At 37.7% G+C, this 19,682-nt stretch overlaps 1 protein-coding gene across 9 annotated transcripts in view; it reads right to left on the bottom strand.

The window, feature by feature from the left end:
- Positions 1-19,682, bottom strand: part of PTPRD (protein tyrosine phosphatase receptor type D) — a 534,283-nt gene that overhangs the window by 8,920 nt on the left and 505,681 nt on the right. For all 9 annotated transcript variants that reach the window (XM_060102137.1, XM_060102140.1, XM_060102139.1 and 6 more), the window contains 4 exons: positions 2,710-2,995; positions 2,121-2,299; positions 1,378-1,504; positions 95-220 (listed from right to left, as the gene is read on the bottom strand). In XM_060102137.1, the coding sequence (XP_059958120.1) occupies positions 95-220; positions 1,378-1,504; positions 2,121-2,299; positions 2,710-2,995 (718 nt within the window). The remainder of the gene's footprint in view (positions 1-94; positions 221-1,377; positions 1,505-2,120; positions 2,300-2,709; positions 2,996-19,682) is intronic.

Genomic DNA, 19,682 nt, shown 5'->3' with positions numbered 1-19,682 from the left:
GGGAGTATGGTCACTTGGCAAATATTTCTCCCAGGGATGTATTTTAGACTACTTTTCAGTTAATGGTTAAGAGCATAATACTGTGCCAACTTACCCTGGCATCTGTGACCTTGAATTCTCTTAGTATATATTGTGGCATGTTGTACTCAGCCATGGGATCTACAACAAAGTACTGGTATCTTGCAGATCGTTCTGCTGGCCAGTACTGGTGACATTTCTCCTAAAAAAAAAAAAAATTAATGTCAAGCTACGTAAAGTGTAAATAAAGTTTTGTTTATCATGTATCTATATATTTAATGTTTTTCTTTCACTAATACAGTTTTAGAATTTAAGGTGATTCCAATCGCATATGACTCATTTTCTCTTTGAAACCATAGGTTCCCTGAGGATAGGGAAATCATGTGGTTCAATATTTGTGCATGTTATCAAGCATAGTACTTGGCATACAGTAGGTGCTTAATACACATCAGTTGACTGAATTCTTCAATAGGGTAAGCATCTTCATACTTACAAGTCAGACAATTAATTACATCAGTCCTCGGACATAATGCTAGTCATGTTAATCATGCATTGATCAACACTGTGTTTTGGAATGAAGAGAACCATCAAGTGTGAACACAGAAAGAAACCTCTGAATAGACCTGGTCCAATCTCCGTCAGCTGAGGAACCTGGAGCCCAGGCAGTTTTAATGACTTCAATAACTAAATCAGAAAAGTCAAGTTACTTTCCTAGTTTGGTATTTTTTCACTCTCTCTGTGGGCTCTAAAAAAGTTGGGTTTTGGATGCATCTCTACCATTGAGTTTATACGAAGACGAGAAAGAAAACATCTCAAGCACATATGGCAGAATGCTTGTATCTACTGAATCTAAGTGGTAGGTCCTTAGGTGTCTCTAATGCTATTTTATATATTTTTCAGAAGAATCATTTTTTAAAAGTAAACCTGAGGTTACCAGATTATATCCTTAGAAAAACTACGTAACTTTCCAATAGTTTAATGGGAGTGGAAGATGAGAAGGTAAAAACTTGGTTCAGAGATGAAAAAAAGTCAAGTTCCTTCATACAGAGTAATGATGGCACACAAGCTCTAGCTTGTCCAGAGCGAAAGGAAGTAAGAACACATTGAGAGTCAAAACAAGTCAGACGTATTTGTCTCTATGATTGTGTTTCACTGGAACAAAGTACCAGTTCTTTCTTCAAAACACACAAATGAAAGAACTTGATATGGCTTTGCAAGTTAAAATTCAACACAGTAACGAATGGCCCAGAACATGTCCGGAGTACTCTGTGTTTCAAAGAAATGATGCTGGCACTCGGGTTTTTAAAATGAAATCCTCATTTCTCTTGTGGTTTGAGTGTCTTATAAGGAGACACTCACTCTGCCCATCTCACGCAGCTTGGTGAGCATCACAACGATGGTGGAATTGTGCTCCCACAGCATCCGCCAGAAGTCTTCGGTGGTCTCTGCCAAGGGCCCCTGGGTAGCGATGTAAGCTCTCTGTTGTCTGAATCACAGAGAATGAAAATAGCACGTTAAAGTAATCAGAAAACATGCAAAGGCTTCGCGTTTGATATGTAAACATCAAACCAGGTAATAAAAAATGAAAACATTATTAATGCTATTGCAGTAAATTCCCATTAGGATTGTGTAATCAAATAAGAACACTTAATACATTCTGGGGATTTTGCAAAAGAAATTGCTTTGTTAATATTATGATGTATGTCTTTATCATTGTTATTTAAACTTCAGAGCAATGCTAATAGCTCAATTTCATGTGTCATACAAATCACTTAAGAAACACTTAGTTGTGCAGCTTCATTTTGTAGGAATGACTCTTACACAATCTATTAAATTTATATAATATAGTACAAACAGTTTATTAACTTCTTCCACATCCAAATGACTTCTGAAAGAAGAGTGCACATGGACAGATTAAAAACTCTGTGACTGCTTCTTCTTACTCCTCTCTAAAATAATAAAAAAGCGAATACCAAGGGACTGAATGCTGACCTCTGCAGAAAGAAAACACTTTGAATGGAGATGAAATTCATGCTGGCTGTGAAACTAGGGCACATGTAAATATCAAGGCTTTGGACTGTCAGGGGAGCAAGAGTGTGTACCTGTATCCATCAATAAAACTGGCATTGATGTAATCAGATCCTTCTACTCCTCGGATAGGCTGCAGGCATACCCTTGTGGATTCATATGGCATAATATTAACAAGGCGATTTTTGAATTTATTACATGGAAGATTGGCACTGATGAATCTTGAGGTGTGAGCTTTAGAACTGGCTAGACGCTGTTGTAGGAAAAAAGAAAAAATCAAAGATAATTTTAGCCTGTAGCGTGACTTCAGTGTACCCAAGATTCCCTCATTAGATACAAAGATTTTGTTTGCTTTTAAGCAAAGGACTCTTCCAACTGTACTGCTTTTCACTTCTACCTAATGACTCCATATAGACTATGGAAGTTTTAAATATAATTATGTTCTGAGAGTATGATCTCTCAGTTTAAATTAGGGTCCAAAAGAGCTCTAGGTATTATTAGGAAGCAAAGGATAGAAAAGGGAAGGAGGAAGAAAGTGTTTTACAGTCAGACACCTAGGGGAGAAGGTCAGGTGAATCTTGTAACTTCACACATTTGAAAGGTTCAGAAGGACAATTCCAGAATGACTGTTCCTGAATTACCACATCACATCTAATATCATACCTTAAATTCGAGCTCCATCCCTGTGACATTCTCTCCTGTTTCTCTTTGTGTCAGCTTCTGAATGTAGGCATACAAGTTTCTAGCCGGCACTTCGGTATCCCCGCAAGTCACTGCCTCCGACAGTGCATCGTGGATAAAGATGTACTGGTCTTCTGTCTGAACCATGTAATTCCTCTGGGCTCTCATTAAAGTTACATGGCCGTAAATGTCTACAGTTTTTTCATGCTTTATTCTTTCTAACATGGCGTCTATCACAATGAAACAGCCAGTCCGGCCAACTCCCGCGCTACAAGGAAAACAGAGAAAATAAAGGTCCAAATGAATCTCTTGGGGAACCAACACATCATAACATTATTCTCATTACTTTTAATTAACGACATATTAAATCCATTAATTCTACTCAAATAGCTACTGTGATGATTTGGGGGCATTCTAAACCAAAGGGTAGGGAACAAATTAGCAAGTAAAAGGTGATTGGTTTCAAAATGTAAAATTATTAAATCTATAACTACTGTGCTCCTTGATCATGTAACACAAAGCAGACATAGTTTGAAATTATTATGAAAAAAACACATTTAGGCTTTTTACATTAAAAGATATTTAAAAAAGTGGTCAAGATCGAACTAGGCTTTATCATTTTACAAACTATTTCAGTTCAATTTATTAAAAAAAGGAAAAAAAGAAAACTAGTAAATCATTCAACTTGAAACATTTCACACTCTAAAACTCAGCGAGGAAGTTTTAAAACCAATCTAGTGGGAAGTATATAATTAAAATATTAAAATGTTGCTGCATACTCAAAATAGTGCAGTGTATTCTCAATGGAAAGAAATTCTTAATAAAAAGCAATCACTAGAGAGTGTGGGTGTGCTTCTTGCTTTTACTCCTTTTTCTTCCAGAGTTGAATGTATTTTGAAATTTCAGGTGAAATTCAAGTATTCTTTGTGGGAAAATAAAAACCTCAGTCTTTGTTACTGAAGAAGCTCTGAGGCATTTTTAAAAACTCCATTACTTATATGAACTTCTGGGTTGTTCTCCAGTTGGTGGGAACTGATTCAAAGAAGAGGAGGTGAGAGATCAACGAAGCACAGTGACAAGTTCTGCCGGCAGCGAGACAACCTAATTCACTGAACTGGATTACAGAGTCAGGTGGTTGGAACATTGGAATTTCCTTGAGTGTGGGAAAGAATACTAACAAAGTAACACATCTGTGTTCTTAAATCCAAGGTAAGCCTTTTATTGTCTCTAATTTTATCAAACCCTTTTGGCTGAGTCCACTTATGTGTCACGTATGGCTGAATCCGAATGTTTTTCTCCTTCTGATCATGGATGCTTACCTGGCTGGGAAACATGTAATGAACAGGAATAGGTATATACCAGCACCTTAGACACCAAGCAACAGACAGCCTCCTTCACTCACTACGTGCCAGTGTTCCCCGTCATTTGTATTTCTATGTGCTCATTTATTTGTCCACCTGTGCACTGATACATCCATCTCTTCATTCAATGAGCAGTGAAGTACTTTGCTAAGTAACATAGGAGTTACAACATTAAAGGTGACTTAGATCCTACCTAGAGCTCAGATTATCAACGGAGATAATACTTTACATAAATATTTATAACACAAGAAAAAAAGGTGTGTTGGTTTGTGGATGATGTGGCATTTGAACCAAGTTTTGAAGGACAGGAAGGATGGGGAACTGAGGAGACTGAAATAGCAAAAGATATAGAATGGCTCTGGGAGCTGCATGTAAAATTTTCATAGGCCTAGTGAAGCACCAGTGCAAGGGATGTACCAAAACTTCATATAACGAGTTTAATGAGGACTAGGGTACCTGATTCAACTGCCAAGTGGCTGTAGGTGGTAAGTGAGCATTTTGTAACAAATATTACCTTTATGTAGCTACTGAGCAGCATAGATCAAACCCAGCCTCCACATAGGAGCCCTGAGGTTCAGATACTAGTTTATGCGGAAATAGGATATAACCACTATTTAAAAATTGTTTACTTTTTTTGTCTTGTCAGATGTAAAAACTGTCAGTATCTAGTCAGAGAGCCTCTGGATACTGACTCTAAGACTCCATTCAGGGTTTAAACCACAAAGTGACATGACATTGAAGTGTAATGCAAAGCCTTTGGGAAAAAGAGTCTGAGAGATGATAGCACATTTCCTAGCACAAAACAATTAGAAATCTGATACACTGAGATCCACGAAGTCCCTTTTTCTTTTGTTAGTTTTACCAGATACCTGTAAGATGGCAAGTTTTCCCTTACACTCCCCACCTTCTCCCTCCCCCATACCCCCAGCAGGATTATAATTACCCTCTGTCCCAGATCCCTGTTGTCTTAAATACCACCCTACAGTCCCAGTCACATCGTATTATTAGTTAGTCTGGTAGGGCCACTGTCTGCAAATAATGAGCATATCTTGAGAGCAGGAACTGCATTTTCTGTTTTCTGTGCCCTGCACCAAGCATGCAGTCAGTGTGCAATAATGTTTGTGAAAAAGTGAATGAATTAGTGATTGGCATGAGAGGACTTGTATAATGAGCATCCTATCCAGATTTGGTTACAGGATCCCTCAGTCAGTGGAAGAAATCCTACATTTGATAAAGGTTCAGAACTATGTGGAGAATACCTGAAGACTCCACACAGTGTCTGACAGGGAAGAGGGAGCCAGGAAAATGCTTTGAGTGGTTTCCACATATTGGTCTCCTGATAAGCCGTCACACTGCAAATAAAGAAACTAGGTAAGAATTAGCCTGGAAGCCAGAGGCGGCCTCCACATTTGGTGTGTTCTAAGACTAAGTAAATCTTTTTCCTTTTTCTGTGTTGTCTTTCTAATTGTGCATGACTTCCATCTAGATACAATTTCATGCATTTCTACCTAGTGGAAGACACACTGTAAGCCATATAATGGAACCCTATGTATCAAGTCAAATCTAGACAATAGCAGGAATATTTTCTCCAAATATGCATCGGGGGCCATTCCAAATGTCTGGATGATGCATGGTTCTATATTCTGGCAAAAAGATACTACAGAATCTTGCAAAATTGGTAGGGATAACTCCAGACCCTAACAATATCAACCTCTTCATGGTGATAATAATTTTTTTTTCCCAAAAAAAAATGAGGAAGGAAAAAAATCAAACATGTGCCTGTGTCCACCTCATGAATTGTGGGAAGAAAAGAAACAAAGAACAGAGGCTATGACTTGTGCAAAACTTATTTTTTCCTCTTCCAAACACAAAATATTGTTAACAGCCCAATCTTGCTATTCATATGGAAGAGAGGGAAGAAAGTGTCCCCTGGAACTTACATGTTACCTCTTTTCTATGATGAAGAGTTCTTAGGGGTTTTAAATGTTAGAGGTGTCGCTTGGCTTGAAGCAAGACCATGAGGTTCAAAATACTTTGTCCAGATACCAGTGGCTGGGTGTCCCTGAGACAGTCACTTAACCTCTCATTTGTCTGTTGTTCTTAAATCATGATAGTGATAATTAACTCGTTAATTATCTAGTAAGTTTTAAAGCTGAATTAAACATATAGAGTGTTTTGCAAACATAAAGAAAGATGCAGTCGCTTTGTAGGTACAAACTCCATCTAAAAATTCTACCTCTAAAGCTGATAACAAGAAATAGGAAATGTTAATGCCGGGAAACTTTTTTTTTTTTTTTTTTTTTTTTTTCCCGATACGCGGGCCTCTCACTGTTGTGGCCACTCCCGTTGCGGAGCACAGGCTCCGGACGCGCAGGCTTAACGACCATGGCTCATGGGCCCAGCCTCACTGGTCCAGCCGCTCCGCGGCATGTGGGATCCTCCCGGACCAGGGCACGAACCCACGTCCCCTGCATCGGCAGGTGGACTCTCAACCACTGCGCCACCAGGGAAGCCCCGCCGGGAAACTTTTGATAGAATCACCACAGGATCATTTGAGATCAGGCTTTCAAAATCTTGCTTTAATCTACCCCCTCAAGCTTTTCTTCCTTTCCTCCCCATATTTCCAATAATAATACCTTACGTTTGAGGAAGTTTCTGCTTTCACACATATTCTCAAGGTAAATGAGATGGCAGTGAAACGCCTTCTCACCACAGGGCTCGGTGTCCTGGAGGTATTCAGCAAATGTCTGTCAGTTTCCTTTCCCCTTCAATGATTCACAACCTTCGGGAACTTCCCTGAAGTAGAGCTAATGGTAAATGGCCAAATAGGGACTCAAATGCAGGTTCTGAGATGCCAAACTTTAGCACCCCATTTCAGGGCATCACCGTTACTTCACATGTCTTCCTGCCATCTGGGTAAGCAACAATTGCCAAACATGGAAACTTTCTTGTGACCCATCCCTCTAGAACATTCCTTTAGTAGTGTTTAACTCTCCCTAATGAAAGTTCCTTGAAAAGCCTTTCTTCCTTGGTTTCTATGACTCTGATTGAGGGATTATGATGAACATCAGATACTCCCCTTTGGGTTGATGGTAGGTAGGGAGGAGATTTTATAATGATCTCAAATACAAAATAACCTGAAACATGTTGCATATGAAATTAGCCAAAAAGATCTGTGACTCATGTAATGGTTCCATCGACTCTAGGACAGGGTAGAATTTCTATCACGTTGGAAACCAAAATCAAAGATCACCTCTAAATGTCATCTTTGGAAATCTACTGGCAGCTCTTTAGACTGTGCCTCAGTATGTAATGTTTTTTTCTATCTGATTCCTGTACTGATTATCCTCCTGCTTCTCTGGATTCTTCCATCTGCATCTCTTTCTCTAATTTACATATTTCTGCCAGCCCCCTAAATGGAGATAATATCCCCAAAGTTCTGTGCTCCTTTCTCTCATTCTCCTTCATGGTTCAGCAATAATCTTCAAACCAACAATTCCTAAAGTAATAGCCCTTTCTTTGAGCATAAGGGAGACCTATATTTCAAACTGCTCTCAGGTTTCTCTAGAAATAAACATATACCAAGAATCATCAACATCTTCTCTGCTCAGATTCGGGTCATTCGGGTCTAAAATATAAGGATCAGCTTGCATTGTTTTTGCCTTTTGCCCTGCACGATAACAAATTATAAATTTCTACGCATTCAGTTTCTACAATTTTATTCATCTGTCCATCAGTGGTGTGCCAGAGCTGGCAAAAGTCAATTGTTAAATTCTCAGACATCCTGCTTAAATAATTATATTAAAAATAAAGGTAACACTCAAAATACATTGCTTCTTAATTATTTTACATTTATGCCCTTGGTGAAAATATTATATAATGGTATGCTACTGAGTATCTCTCCCCAGCTTTTGGATTCAGTGATGTCATATTTGTAGCCTGGAATCAGCCACTGTGGGAGTACTTACACCAAGGTAATTGACCAATAGTATTCCCTACCTCCAACCCCTGCCACCCCAAGCTGGTGGTTACATATTACCAGCACACAGACTATCCTAATTCATCTATTCCTACCACCACCCAGGGACAGACAGGAAATGCTCATTACTTTGTTCTTCCATCCTCATTTGCTATACTATGCTCTTTCCTAAGATTCTGCAGGCTATTATCCCACAAATATTTACTGAGTGCCTATCGCGTGCTAAGATATCAGGGCAGTGGTGAACAAAACAAACATCATCCTTGCCTCATGGAGATGGCAGTGTAGTGGGGGAATTTGATATTAATAATCATATGAATAAATATATAATTATAAATCTCAACAACTGTTGTGAGGTAGATGTGTAGAATCCTGGAAGAGCACCTTTGAGAAAGTGTCATTTAAATTGATATCTGTTAGGAACTGGATTGCGTCTCCTCAAAATTCACATGTTGAAGCTCTAACCCCCACTGTGAGTGTTCAAAAGTAGGGTCTTTAGGGAGGTAATTCAGGTTAACTGAGGTCATCATGGTGGGTCCCTAATCCAGTAGGGCTGGTGACCTTGTAAGAATATAAGAGACTCCAGAGATCTCTCTCTCTGTGCACAAGTATGCAGGAAAGGCCATGTGAGGACACAGCTAGAAGGCGACCATGGTAAATTAAGCCAAGAAGAGAGGTCTCACCAGAAACCAACCCTGATGGCACCTGAGTCTTGTACTTCTGGCCTCCTGAACTGTGAAAAAATAAAGTTATATAATTTAAGGCACTCAGTCTGTTATGGCAGCCCTAGCGAACTAATACAATACCTAAAGGACAAGGAATGGTTTGCTGAGTGAAGATGGGTGGGAAAGCTTCTGAGGAGAAAGAATATCCCAAGAAGAGACCCTGGAATGGAAAATAGCTTAGTATATTGGAGTAATTAAAAGAAAGCCAGGGTGGCTGGAAGGCAGTGAGGGAAAAAGGGCATGTTCTACACATTCATTTTCCATTTTAAGGATTGTTTAAAATTTGTATTACATCTATAACTCTATTAACAGCAATTGTTTAAAATAATTCTGTTTTACTTGTTCATAGTTTACCTTTATGACATGGCTCATCTATTCTTGAGTTCTTTATTTTGTTACATTTATTGGTTTGCTAGAATACGTCTTTGAATAATGCTTGACATAAAATATGCGTGGGTAGTATTATTTCTGATGTCTTATATATCTGAGAAGCTCTTTATTTGCCTTTACATAGGGCCAGCCACTTGGCTATGTGCAGGATTACTGGGCTCCAATATTATCTTCTCAAACTCTAAATATATTGCTCCACGGTCTTCCTTTGTATTTTGAAGAAGTCATGGGCCAGTCTTATTGTTTGTCTTTTAGTAGCAGTTTTACCCCAAGTGCTTGTGGGTTTTTTCATTAACTTAGAGGTTCAGTGATTTCATCTGGATGTGTATTAGGCACTGGTCCCATCATTAAATCTGCATGGCTCTCAGGTAATAACAATACTTTTACTATAAGAGTCACAGCTTTCCCTCAGAACCAGGAAAATTAAACATATTTTAAGCTTTCCCACCTCTGGGCTTTTGCTTATGCAGGCTCTCTGTCCTCCTTATTGTGTCCACATGTTGATATCTACCTTCCTTCAAGACTCAACTCACATGCTGCATCCTTGACCAAGACTTTACCCTTGGCTTATTTCTCTTTGGACCCTTATGACAATTTATACCACTTTATTGGCAACTGCCATACCTTATTTTTGTTTTCTGGTTATTATCTTTATGCCAGTTGAAACTCTCCTTTAGGGGAAGAACAACAGCTTCCTTGTCTCTATTGCGTTTGACAGTTTCTCCTGGCAATTTCCATGCCAGGGAACTCAAAGGTGCTCAACTTGAGTTGCAATTCTTTTAAAAACGTAAGTTAAAAAATATTGTCTTCTCCTGGATCAATAGCATATACAGGAACATTCCCCCAAAGGCCCCTGCCTTTGCTACATGTTTATAAAGATAAAGGGAGTTCTTATAACTTGATGAGATGGAAACAACCTGTGCTTATGTTTTACTCCAGTTGCTCATAAATAACAAACCTCAGGCACCACATTCTTCTTAAGAAATTGAACGTTGAACATTCAGAGCTTTTAAAAGAATGCCAGCCTACTTTTGTTTGAATTTCCAAGTTCCCGCAGCAGCACATATTTTACTTCCTTCTCCAATTTGCTCTATTTTTCACCCATCAGTATCTGAGTGCAGTGCACCTCTCAAAATGAAGAATTGTAGTTCTAAAAGCAAATGCAGGGCTTCCCTGGTGGCGCAGTGGTTGGGAGTCCGCCTGCCGATGCGGGGGATGCGGGTTCGTGCCCCGGTCCGGGAAGATCCCACATGCCGTGGAGCGGCTGGGCCCGTGAGCCATGGCCTCTGGGCCTGCGTGTCTGGAGCCTGTGCTCCGCAATGGGAGAGGCCACAACAGTGAGGGGCCCGCGTACCGCAAAAAAAAAAAAAGCAAATGCATTTTTCTTTGATCCTGAAAAACTTAGCTCCTCATAGCGGCGATAATGATGGAACCCTATTTAGTGCTGTTTGTTTTTCATCGTTTCAACAGTCTTCAACGTGAAACATGATAAGAACAGCAAAACTGATAAACCACCCTTATTTTTATCTGTCTTCTGTCGGAGTAGTTGCCAAGCACAAAGACAGATTTTTCTAAATATCTTTGGGAAAAAAAGAAGAGTGCATAACCCTGTGCTTCAGGCTGAGGCCAGCACAATTCGGTACACTTATTATGTTACAGAAAATTCCAGCAAGAAGGGAGGAGGACGGCACTTTTAAATCGAGTCTAGGATTAGGTTGGTCTCTGTTACCCTTGGAGTAAAACCAGCTTTCTAAGTTACCTTCGGGTGAGGACAATAATTCCACTAAGGTAAACCAAATTATTGACAAACTTCTGCCTTAAAAAAAAAAAAAGTACAGGTTTCAGTGAGTGATAGACATTCCAGTGTTTGCAAGCTGAAAAACTAGGCAATCCACTAAACAAATACGCCTACTAGGAAATTGTTATTACTTCACTATTATCGTTCATCCAGTTACAACATTTGTTTTCAATTTCTAAAAACATGATTGAGTTAGTCCCAGGAGTTGAAATATGCTTAATGTCCTGTGATGCGATACGGTAGTAATGTGCAAAAGGAAAACATTAAGAGGCATGAGGGGGCTATTTTGTACTAAAATCATTCTGGGTATGTGCTTAAAAGTTGGCTTTTCTGATTAATCTGGTAGAGTTTTAATGCTGACCCTTTACTGATACTTCAATGATATGGCAAAGAAAGACAACAGAATTAGAAGATTTTACAGATCATTTAGTTGGGTGCAAAGACAATACAATATGGCCCCAAAATCATGGTGAGCATTTCATACATATATCAGCTCATGCTTTGATTGGATATTATAGTTCAGCTATAAAAAGAATGGCATTTATGAACTGCAAGACTATTACAAAAGGAATCTAATAGAATGGATTGAGTTTTATGACTGAGATTTATAAGATTAATCAGATGACTATCCCGATAAAACTGTGATGTGATCCTGATATGACTGCTGTTTTGAAACTCTTCTTTTTTTTTTTTTTTGACAAAAATTAACATTTAACTTAATATACAGCTATACTGGGCATCTCTAGAATATTTAGGGCTCTCTACAAAAAACAGACCCATAAGTATTTTAGTATTACATCCTCTGGCATCTTTTTAAGAATGACCAGAGAAATTATACAGATTTCTTGGGTATAAATATTCATCTGCCTAATTCACCTTTATATATTATTATAAAATAAAAACTAAAAAGATATCTTTGGACAAACTGTCATTGAAATGCAGTAGAATATATCCATGCTATTAAGTAGTTGTTTGCGAGGGCAATTTTGCAGTGTTTGTGAAAATTTAAAATGCACACATCCTTTGACACACACTTCTAGAAATCTTTCATGGAGGTATATGTACACATATGCACAGAGAGTTTTAGAGAATGATTTTCATTGCAGCATTATTTGAAATAGCAAATTATTATAACTAAGGAAATGGTTAAATAAAGTACAGTACATAAATACTGAGAATACCATGGGCAGTTAAAAGGATGAGGTAAATCCATGTATTGACCAAGAAAAAAATAGATTTCTAAATATGCTGCAGAGCAATATATACATCATGACAACACTTATATTTTTTACAATTCCACACAATACAGTCATATATTGAATATTTTTATATGCATACCTGTTGATTCATGGAACTCGATCTATGAAGTATACCAATAGTTACCTCTTGGTGGAGAATGGAATTGGTGATGGAGATGATAAGGAGGCCTTTCACTTTAGATGAAATGTATGATTTTTTTTTTAACAAGGACAATATAATCAGTAATAATGGAATTAAAAAGAAATATAAAACAGTGGATAAACAGTTACTATTATAAAAATATGAAAGATCAGTGAATAGTTGAGGATCCAAAGAAGTAGAGAGAGAAGATGGAACCTCATTCACTCTAGCTTGGGAATACTGCCCAGAGATGGATTCTCAGGAGAAGTCAGGGTGATGCTGGCAGCCCTTTGCAGCCTGGACTTGATTGTGCCATCAGGTGCTGGCCTTCAGCACAGAGAATTCTTAGTACAGAGTTAAAAATAATCAAAAGTTAGGATGAGACCATCCAGGACATTGATCACTCTAGAAAGAAAAAGTGCATTACACTCTTAGGTGGCATCTTCTGATGATCAAACGTTCACACTTCATCAGCAGAGAAGAAGCAGAGACTAAGCACAGAACAACTGACCTGACAAGGGTCCTAGTCTATAATATTGAGAGGTCAAGACCCGTCATATTCCCTCAGGGCATTTTATTTTTCCAAATGGGTGAAGGGGGATTTCTTAAAATGAATTACGCCTATAAAAACCAAAATCCACATGGTCTAATCTGACTTTTCCCCCCAAATATACTGACTCAAAAATCCTCCAAAGACTTTTCTGTATAATCTTGGCTCTGTCCCAACGTTATCTGCCAAACACATTCCTTAGTTTTCTTAAAATGTGATGCTCAAGATAAAGTAGACGGCTAATATGTTTATATAAAGAACACCTGAATATGCCATAGCAGGTTTTATTTTACAGATGGATAGAGGAGGCCATTAGGCAGAGATAAAACAGACTCAGCTGGTTCTTATAATTGGTAGTTGACTTGAATCTGAATGAGGTCAATTGAGTAATGCTATGGAATTATGAGGAACTATATCTTTTTCACTGAAATTTTCTTTGTTAATGGCCATATCGGTTCAATCCATATTGTAAATTTTGTTTAGAATGACACAAAATTATCCACATTTTGAGAGTGGATACAACCATTAACCAGGTCTGCCAAATAAAAATGCACAGGTTGTGTGCTGCTCAACCCAAAGAAAGTACCAATCATGTAGATTATGATGTTTACAACCTGTTCAGATCACACAGCAGGCTCACCATTAGCAACATAAATGATGTTACTCTCGACTCAGGTTAGAGTCAAACAGAAGAGCTACTGAAAGGTATTTGGAAAATATTCAAACTTTAGCAACTTTATTTAGATTGTTTTGCAAAGTATATCTGTGTTTTCCCACACGGACAAGATTTGGGGGGTTTTGGTTTTGTGTTTTTGCTTTTTTAAAATGCGATTATCTTCATATAAACATAAATGGTCCAGTGGTTTTCAAGGCTCTTATCAGGGGTTACAAATTGATAGCTCTGTTTTATTTAGTCCTTTTGTTTGATTCACACAAGGTTTTTTAAGGCAGTGAGAATCTCAGTCTCAATACAATTTACCGAATGTCAGGGTCTGCTTCACTTATTTGTATCACCCTGCACTCCTTCAGCAGGCCTTTGTGTTGGTGTTTCCAGAGGCCTGATCTGGCTTCTTAAACTCACAGGTTTCTGAATTAATGCAGCAGTACTGCTCATTGCCTCATCTAACTCCTCAGCCTACTTAGATTTTTTGAAGGAGGAAACTGAGACCTAGGCAGGGTTAGGAATTTGACCAGGATCATGTGACTGTTATTAGCAGAGCTAAGACTTGGGTCCCTGTCTCCTCTTTCCCAGATTCATGCTTCTAGCAATAGAATTTTATTGCAAACAAGACGACAGTTTTCCTTAGAGCTCCCAAGACGGACCCAAGGTCCATGATTCTATCAATTTAGGCTGCAACAATGTTGGTCCAAAAAGGGTCTAAGCTGTGCCTGTAACTGTCCTTTATTAATGAAACGTTAGCTCTCCCATGCTATTCAACTACCCGAAGAGAAAGGAATTAAGTAGCTTTTGAAGCACTGTCAAGATAGATCTTCATGTACCTATGTATGAACTAGTTATACTGATGTCAGCTCTGTTTCAGATAGATGGATGACTTTCAGTAAGTGTAGTATTCATACATGATGACTACTTAATTAGTGAAAACTGGTATTAAGTGTATTTAGAATGCCATAATTGTCACGTTTGAGGATAGGAGTAGAAAGGAGAGGGTTTGCCTCTCATTCAGGGTAATAGTAGAAGATGGAAAACAGTCACAAGACTGGGACACCAAAGAGATGAAAGGTAATATAATTCAATTCAATAAATTCAAAATGAGAGATTCCTCTTCTATGTATCAATCACCATGTGATGTATCACTAGGCATTTATGCATTATATGTCTATCCAAGTGATCTGTACACATACCTAGGCAGTGTTAAAACATAGATTCCTGTGCCCTGCCCCAGAAATTCCAGTTCAGTAAGTCTGGAGAGGAACTCAAGATTGTGCATTTCCAACAAGGTCCAAAGTGATGCTGATGTGCTGGTTCATGGGCCATACTTTGGGTAACAAGGCTACAGAGGCACTCCTCTTCTAATATTTTTATAAGTAATTGAGGGCCAAAAGATTATCAAATATACTCCTAATTATCTATGCATGTGTGTGTATATGTGTGTTCATATATATATTTTGATCTTTCATTCTTATATAGGTTTTTTTAACCTAACTGACTTAAAACTTAACATGCAAAGGGGAGAGCACAAAGTCTGCTTTCAAAAATGTATGATTTGCTTTTTTTTTTAAAGGCCAAATACTTTACTATCTCCAGATACCTGAAAATGTATGGAATTATCTTGTAATAAACCTCAGATGCCAAAAGCCCACCTTGCAAGTTTTCTTTGCAGAAAACAACCCCAATACGAACAAATCAGATACCGTGTAATAGACCCAAAAGTATTTTTTCCAAAGACAGAAAGAAAAATATCCAAGCAATAGAACCCTGATTGGAAAGACACAATTCAAAGATAACAGAACTATTTTTAAGCTTCATTTTATGACCGGGGGCACAACAAAATAGTTTGAAACAGAAAATGTTCATGCTGATTACATGAAATCAAAATACACACTGTTCAAAGGCAGCCAACATTTAAAAAAATATATGCAGCTTAGTTTATGCAGTGAATTTTAGTGTTCTTTCAGTCTGGGAATATTTCAAAATACACTGCAGGTACAGCTGAGAAAACTCAGTGATACCCCTGTCCAGATCTCAGTTATTTGGTTATAAAAATATTTTCACATTTCCTGCAGATGTCTAGATTCCTTTCTTTGCTAGCAATTTTAATTCAGAACTCATTATTGACAGCTGTTTGTTCTGATAGAACCTAATTGCTCTTTTACCAGACTCAGCTGTGAGCAGACTGATTTCTTATCCCTTATAGAGTATATTATATATAAACATAGACAGGAAAAAAAAAACCAATTAACTAAATACGTGTGCATCAAATGAGTCATTGAGAGCACTGATCAAGTAATATCTCTAACTGCAACAAAGGTCAAAGGAAATTACAGCATTTACAGTTTACAGTATTAAATGTAATTATATAGAAATACTCATAAGCATTCAAATATAGGGATGATGAGTGGCAGCATCTGAAAATTTATTAAAGAAACTTATGAATTACTACATTTGAGTAACCGACAGGGCACTTAGTCTACTGAAGGATTAGCTCAAGGATATCTATGTACCAAACTATATAGATAGAACCTGAGAAGCCTGCCATAACCAGCGCTAGTCAGGAGGAATCAAACATGCTGTGAGATCACTTCGCTGTGCAGATAATCCTTTCTCTGGAGGGGAGTTTCTGGCGACACACCAACTCTTTTGCTCTCCAATCACTGCTCTAGACAAGCTGCTCTCCTTAACTTGACCAGAAGAGGAATACAGGTTTGTTGAAGTCAGAGCTATTTCCTCTGGGAGATTCTATTCAAAGGCAATGCCTCATTTTAGCAGTTCCCCAAGAGGTACACGAACAGCTTGGCAATGTTCATTGTATGAAATGCCTCAGCAGCCTCGCTCATGGAGTCTAGGCCAATCTGGGGACCCCATGCTGCTTTCCTTAGTGGACTGGAATCCCCTGAAGAGGGGTAAACCAAGGGCTGGATTCACTAGAGACCATATAAGCAGCAAATATAGTGCCTTTGAGAAGAGCAATACCTCGTTTTATTTCCTGTGTGTTTGGAGACAGAGGGAATGTGGTGATCAGAGATGAGCAAACTGTTCCTTAGTAAGAAACCCATTCAAAGAAAATGAACTTTTTCTTAACATCAGGGACACTATATGGTGCTTCCCTTTCCGGGGGTACTAAATGCTTCTCTTTGCAGACTTAATCTACCTCATATAGGGAGGAAGATATTGGGAATGGGATGCTGATTACCCCGATAATTCTCCGGGATGCAGCATACATTTCCATGAACACCAGACATAATGCTAATTAGAATGCAAGCCCCAGACTCAACATGTACAAAGTCTGTAAAGTATGTAAATGTAAAGTAACCTACGGGGCTGGGCACCCAGAAAAATCTGATCCATAGCCTACTCCCAGCCTCTCCCCCAACCAAGTAACAATGGAAACCATTTTATTTGGTATTTAAGAATACTGCCACTATGCTTTATTATTCTTTTTTACCTACACAACACAGATTATACCATTTTGCATTGTTGTATGGCTTGGCCCGTGGTATTGCTTTGGATACTGACATTTTCGCTCAATGTTCATGTATCCATCAAATATCTGCTGAGTGTCTGTTTCATGTGGGCATAGCCCAGAGGAGAAGGATGCAATGGTGAACTCCTATACACCATTTCTCATCTCATATCTCTAATATTTGGATGTTACAGTCTGGGGAAGAAATTCAGTTTTTGCCCATGGAATTACATACCACATTTAAAAAGCCAATTTTTCTCTTGAAGGTTCACTTTTTACTGGAATAATTTAAACGTAATAAGTATTGGCCGAATTGAAAAAACTATTTTATTTTCACATAAGTGTGACAGGGAAAGTAGTCTGATGTGATATGCTTATTTTATGAGGAGTCAGTTTAGCAAATGGAAAGAGCGTGAATTTTACAGATTAAAAATCTGGCTTTTCCAACTGCAAGATGTATGATATTTCGTCATTTATTTATCCTCCCTCAGCCTTCTCATCTGTAAAATGTAAACCCATTCCTTAAGCTTCCTATAAGGCTATTGTTAGCAAAATGTCTTTAAACTAACAAATTCTTGATAAATGTTAATTTCCTTACTTCCTTTTCCTATGAATTAAGGACCTCACATTGAATATTTGAATTCATTTAGCCTAATGGTAGAGGAGATATGCAGCCTTCCTGCTCCTACGTGGTTTATATTAAAGACTTACACTAGTGAATTTATGAAACTAATATTCCATTTTATTTCTGATTTCTACCCTCTGAGGGAAAAAAAAGTCATATACAACTGAATCAGATTTGAGACTTGGAAGGGACATTAGAGATTATCTAATCCGGTGGTTCTCAAAGTGCAGCCCCATGATCAGCATCATCTGGAAATTTGTTAGAAATGCAAATTACTTCCCTTACCTCAAGTAGCGATTATTATTTGTTCCATCATTTGTTTCTTAATATGTGCATATAGATTAATTCATATTAATATGTGCATACAGATATCTGTATGCATTTTCTTATCTGATCTCCATTTACCAACCAATCCACCCAAATTTCCCTTTCCTCCAAAAAGCCCCAGTCTGTTGCTCACTGCACCAGGTCTGCTCTAGGCTAGGAGGCTATTCTCTAGGATATCTATGTTCTTTTGTGATGCCATGGTGTTGATTCCAAAATAATCAGTTATTTTAGTTAAATAATTTAATTAAGAACATATTAAACTAATGAGATATGATTACAAAATAAGAGTTGTTTCTGTGAAAGCTAAGTTAAGTGCTTTGGGAAGACTTACTAAAAGTGTTCCATTACTCCCTCAAAAATACAGTTGTGTTAGGCATTGGTAAGATAACTGTAAATAAACGGAAAATAATTTATAAAAGCCTAGAAGGATTCTAATACTTAAGTTGCTGCAAAGCCATTAAGTTCTTTGTCTATATTAAATACACTAAATGTACTAACCATATGTCATGCTCAAAATTCTTAGTCTTAAATTTAAAAACTAATGAATTAATATAATATACAATTATATATTTGAAGTTAATATTAACTGAATACGTATTTTCTTAGGCTTCTTTGCCTTAATGAGGCTTTCTCTAAATGACCAAGTCTTAACTGGATACATACATCAAGGTTTCTTCTGAACGGCCTTGATTGTTTTAGGTATCTTCCATATAGGTTATTATAAGCCCTTTGAGGAAGATGCCACACTGTTTCCTCTCCATACTCAATAGCTTGAAGCTCTGCACAGTTTAGTTTTAATAAATATTTATTGATTATATTTATCTATACATTTTATTTACTGATTTACTAGACAATTACTCTTAGTAGTTCATGGTCCTGTTTTATCACCGTGAGGCAAATTATCTCATATTATAGCACTTCCTAGAGTACTTTGAGAAAATTCAAGGTTGCGGGGGAAGAGTTCCATGTTTAAATAGGTTTCAGAAATTCCCTCTTGGAAGTTCACAGTGGAAATGATATTTTATAGGGCTGAGCAACTCTGTTGTAAAACAATTTAACTTAGTTTAACCCTGACTTATTTGACTATAGAAAATGTCTTCCACATAACATCCAGTAACAACTCAGGGTTTAAAGTGCATATACATTGATGGGGTATCCTGAATTTCTGAGTGACTGGCCTTCTCATCTTCAAACCATAATTCTGTTTCCATAGACTCTGTTTATACTTCTTGTAGAACCCAGATTGGGTATGAAAATCATGTGTCAGATTACGTATGCCAATAATTGTTTGGGAACTGGTCAAATTTGGATTTGTAAAACTGCTATTTCTATTTCTCTTCTGTTTTCTTTTTTCTAAATCAGGTAGCTAATCATTTCTGAATCCAGCTCTACTTTCACAGATCAAAAGAAGTCAGCTTTAGTCAGGGGTGTATGAAGCATGGATGTTAAATAACAGTGGTAGGGCTTAGGATGGACTGAGCCTTAAAAAAATACATTTAATTTCAAAATAAAAGTCTGAATTAAAAAGAAAAAAGTCTGTAAGCCAAAATTTACTAAGGACAGTTTTGGGAACAAGCTCTTCCTAGAGGGACATGATATCCATAGTCTGGAATCATTTTAAAACTTGATGCCATATGACTTTAGACTTAGAAAAGCACTGTGGGTAACAGATTATAGT

The sequence above is a fragment of the Mesoplodon densirostris genome, chromosome 6 (genome assembly GCF_025265405.1).
Source record: "Mesoplodon densirostris isolate mMesDen1 chromosome 6, mMesDen1 primary haplotype, whole genome shotgun sequence".
Taxonomy (NCBI): Eukaryota; Metazoa; Chordata; class Mammalia; order Artiodactyla; family Ziphiidae; genus Mesoplodon; species Mesoplodon densirostris.
Note: the sequence above shows the minus strand (reverse complement) of the source record. Positions and strands in the feature narration are given on the sequence as shown.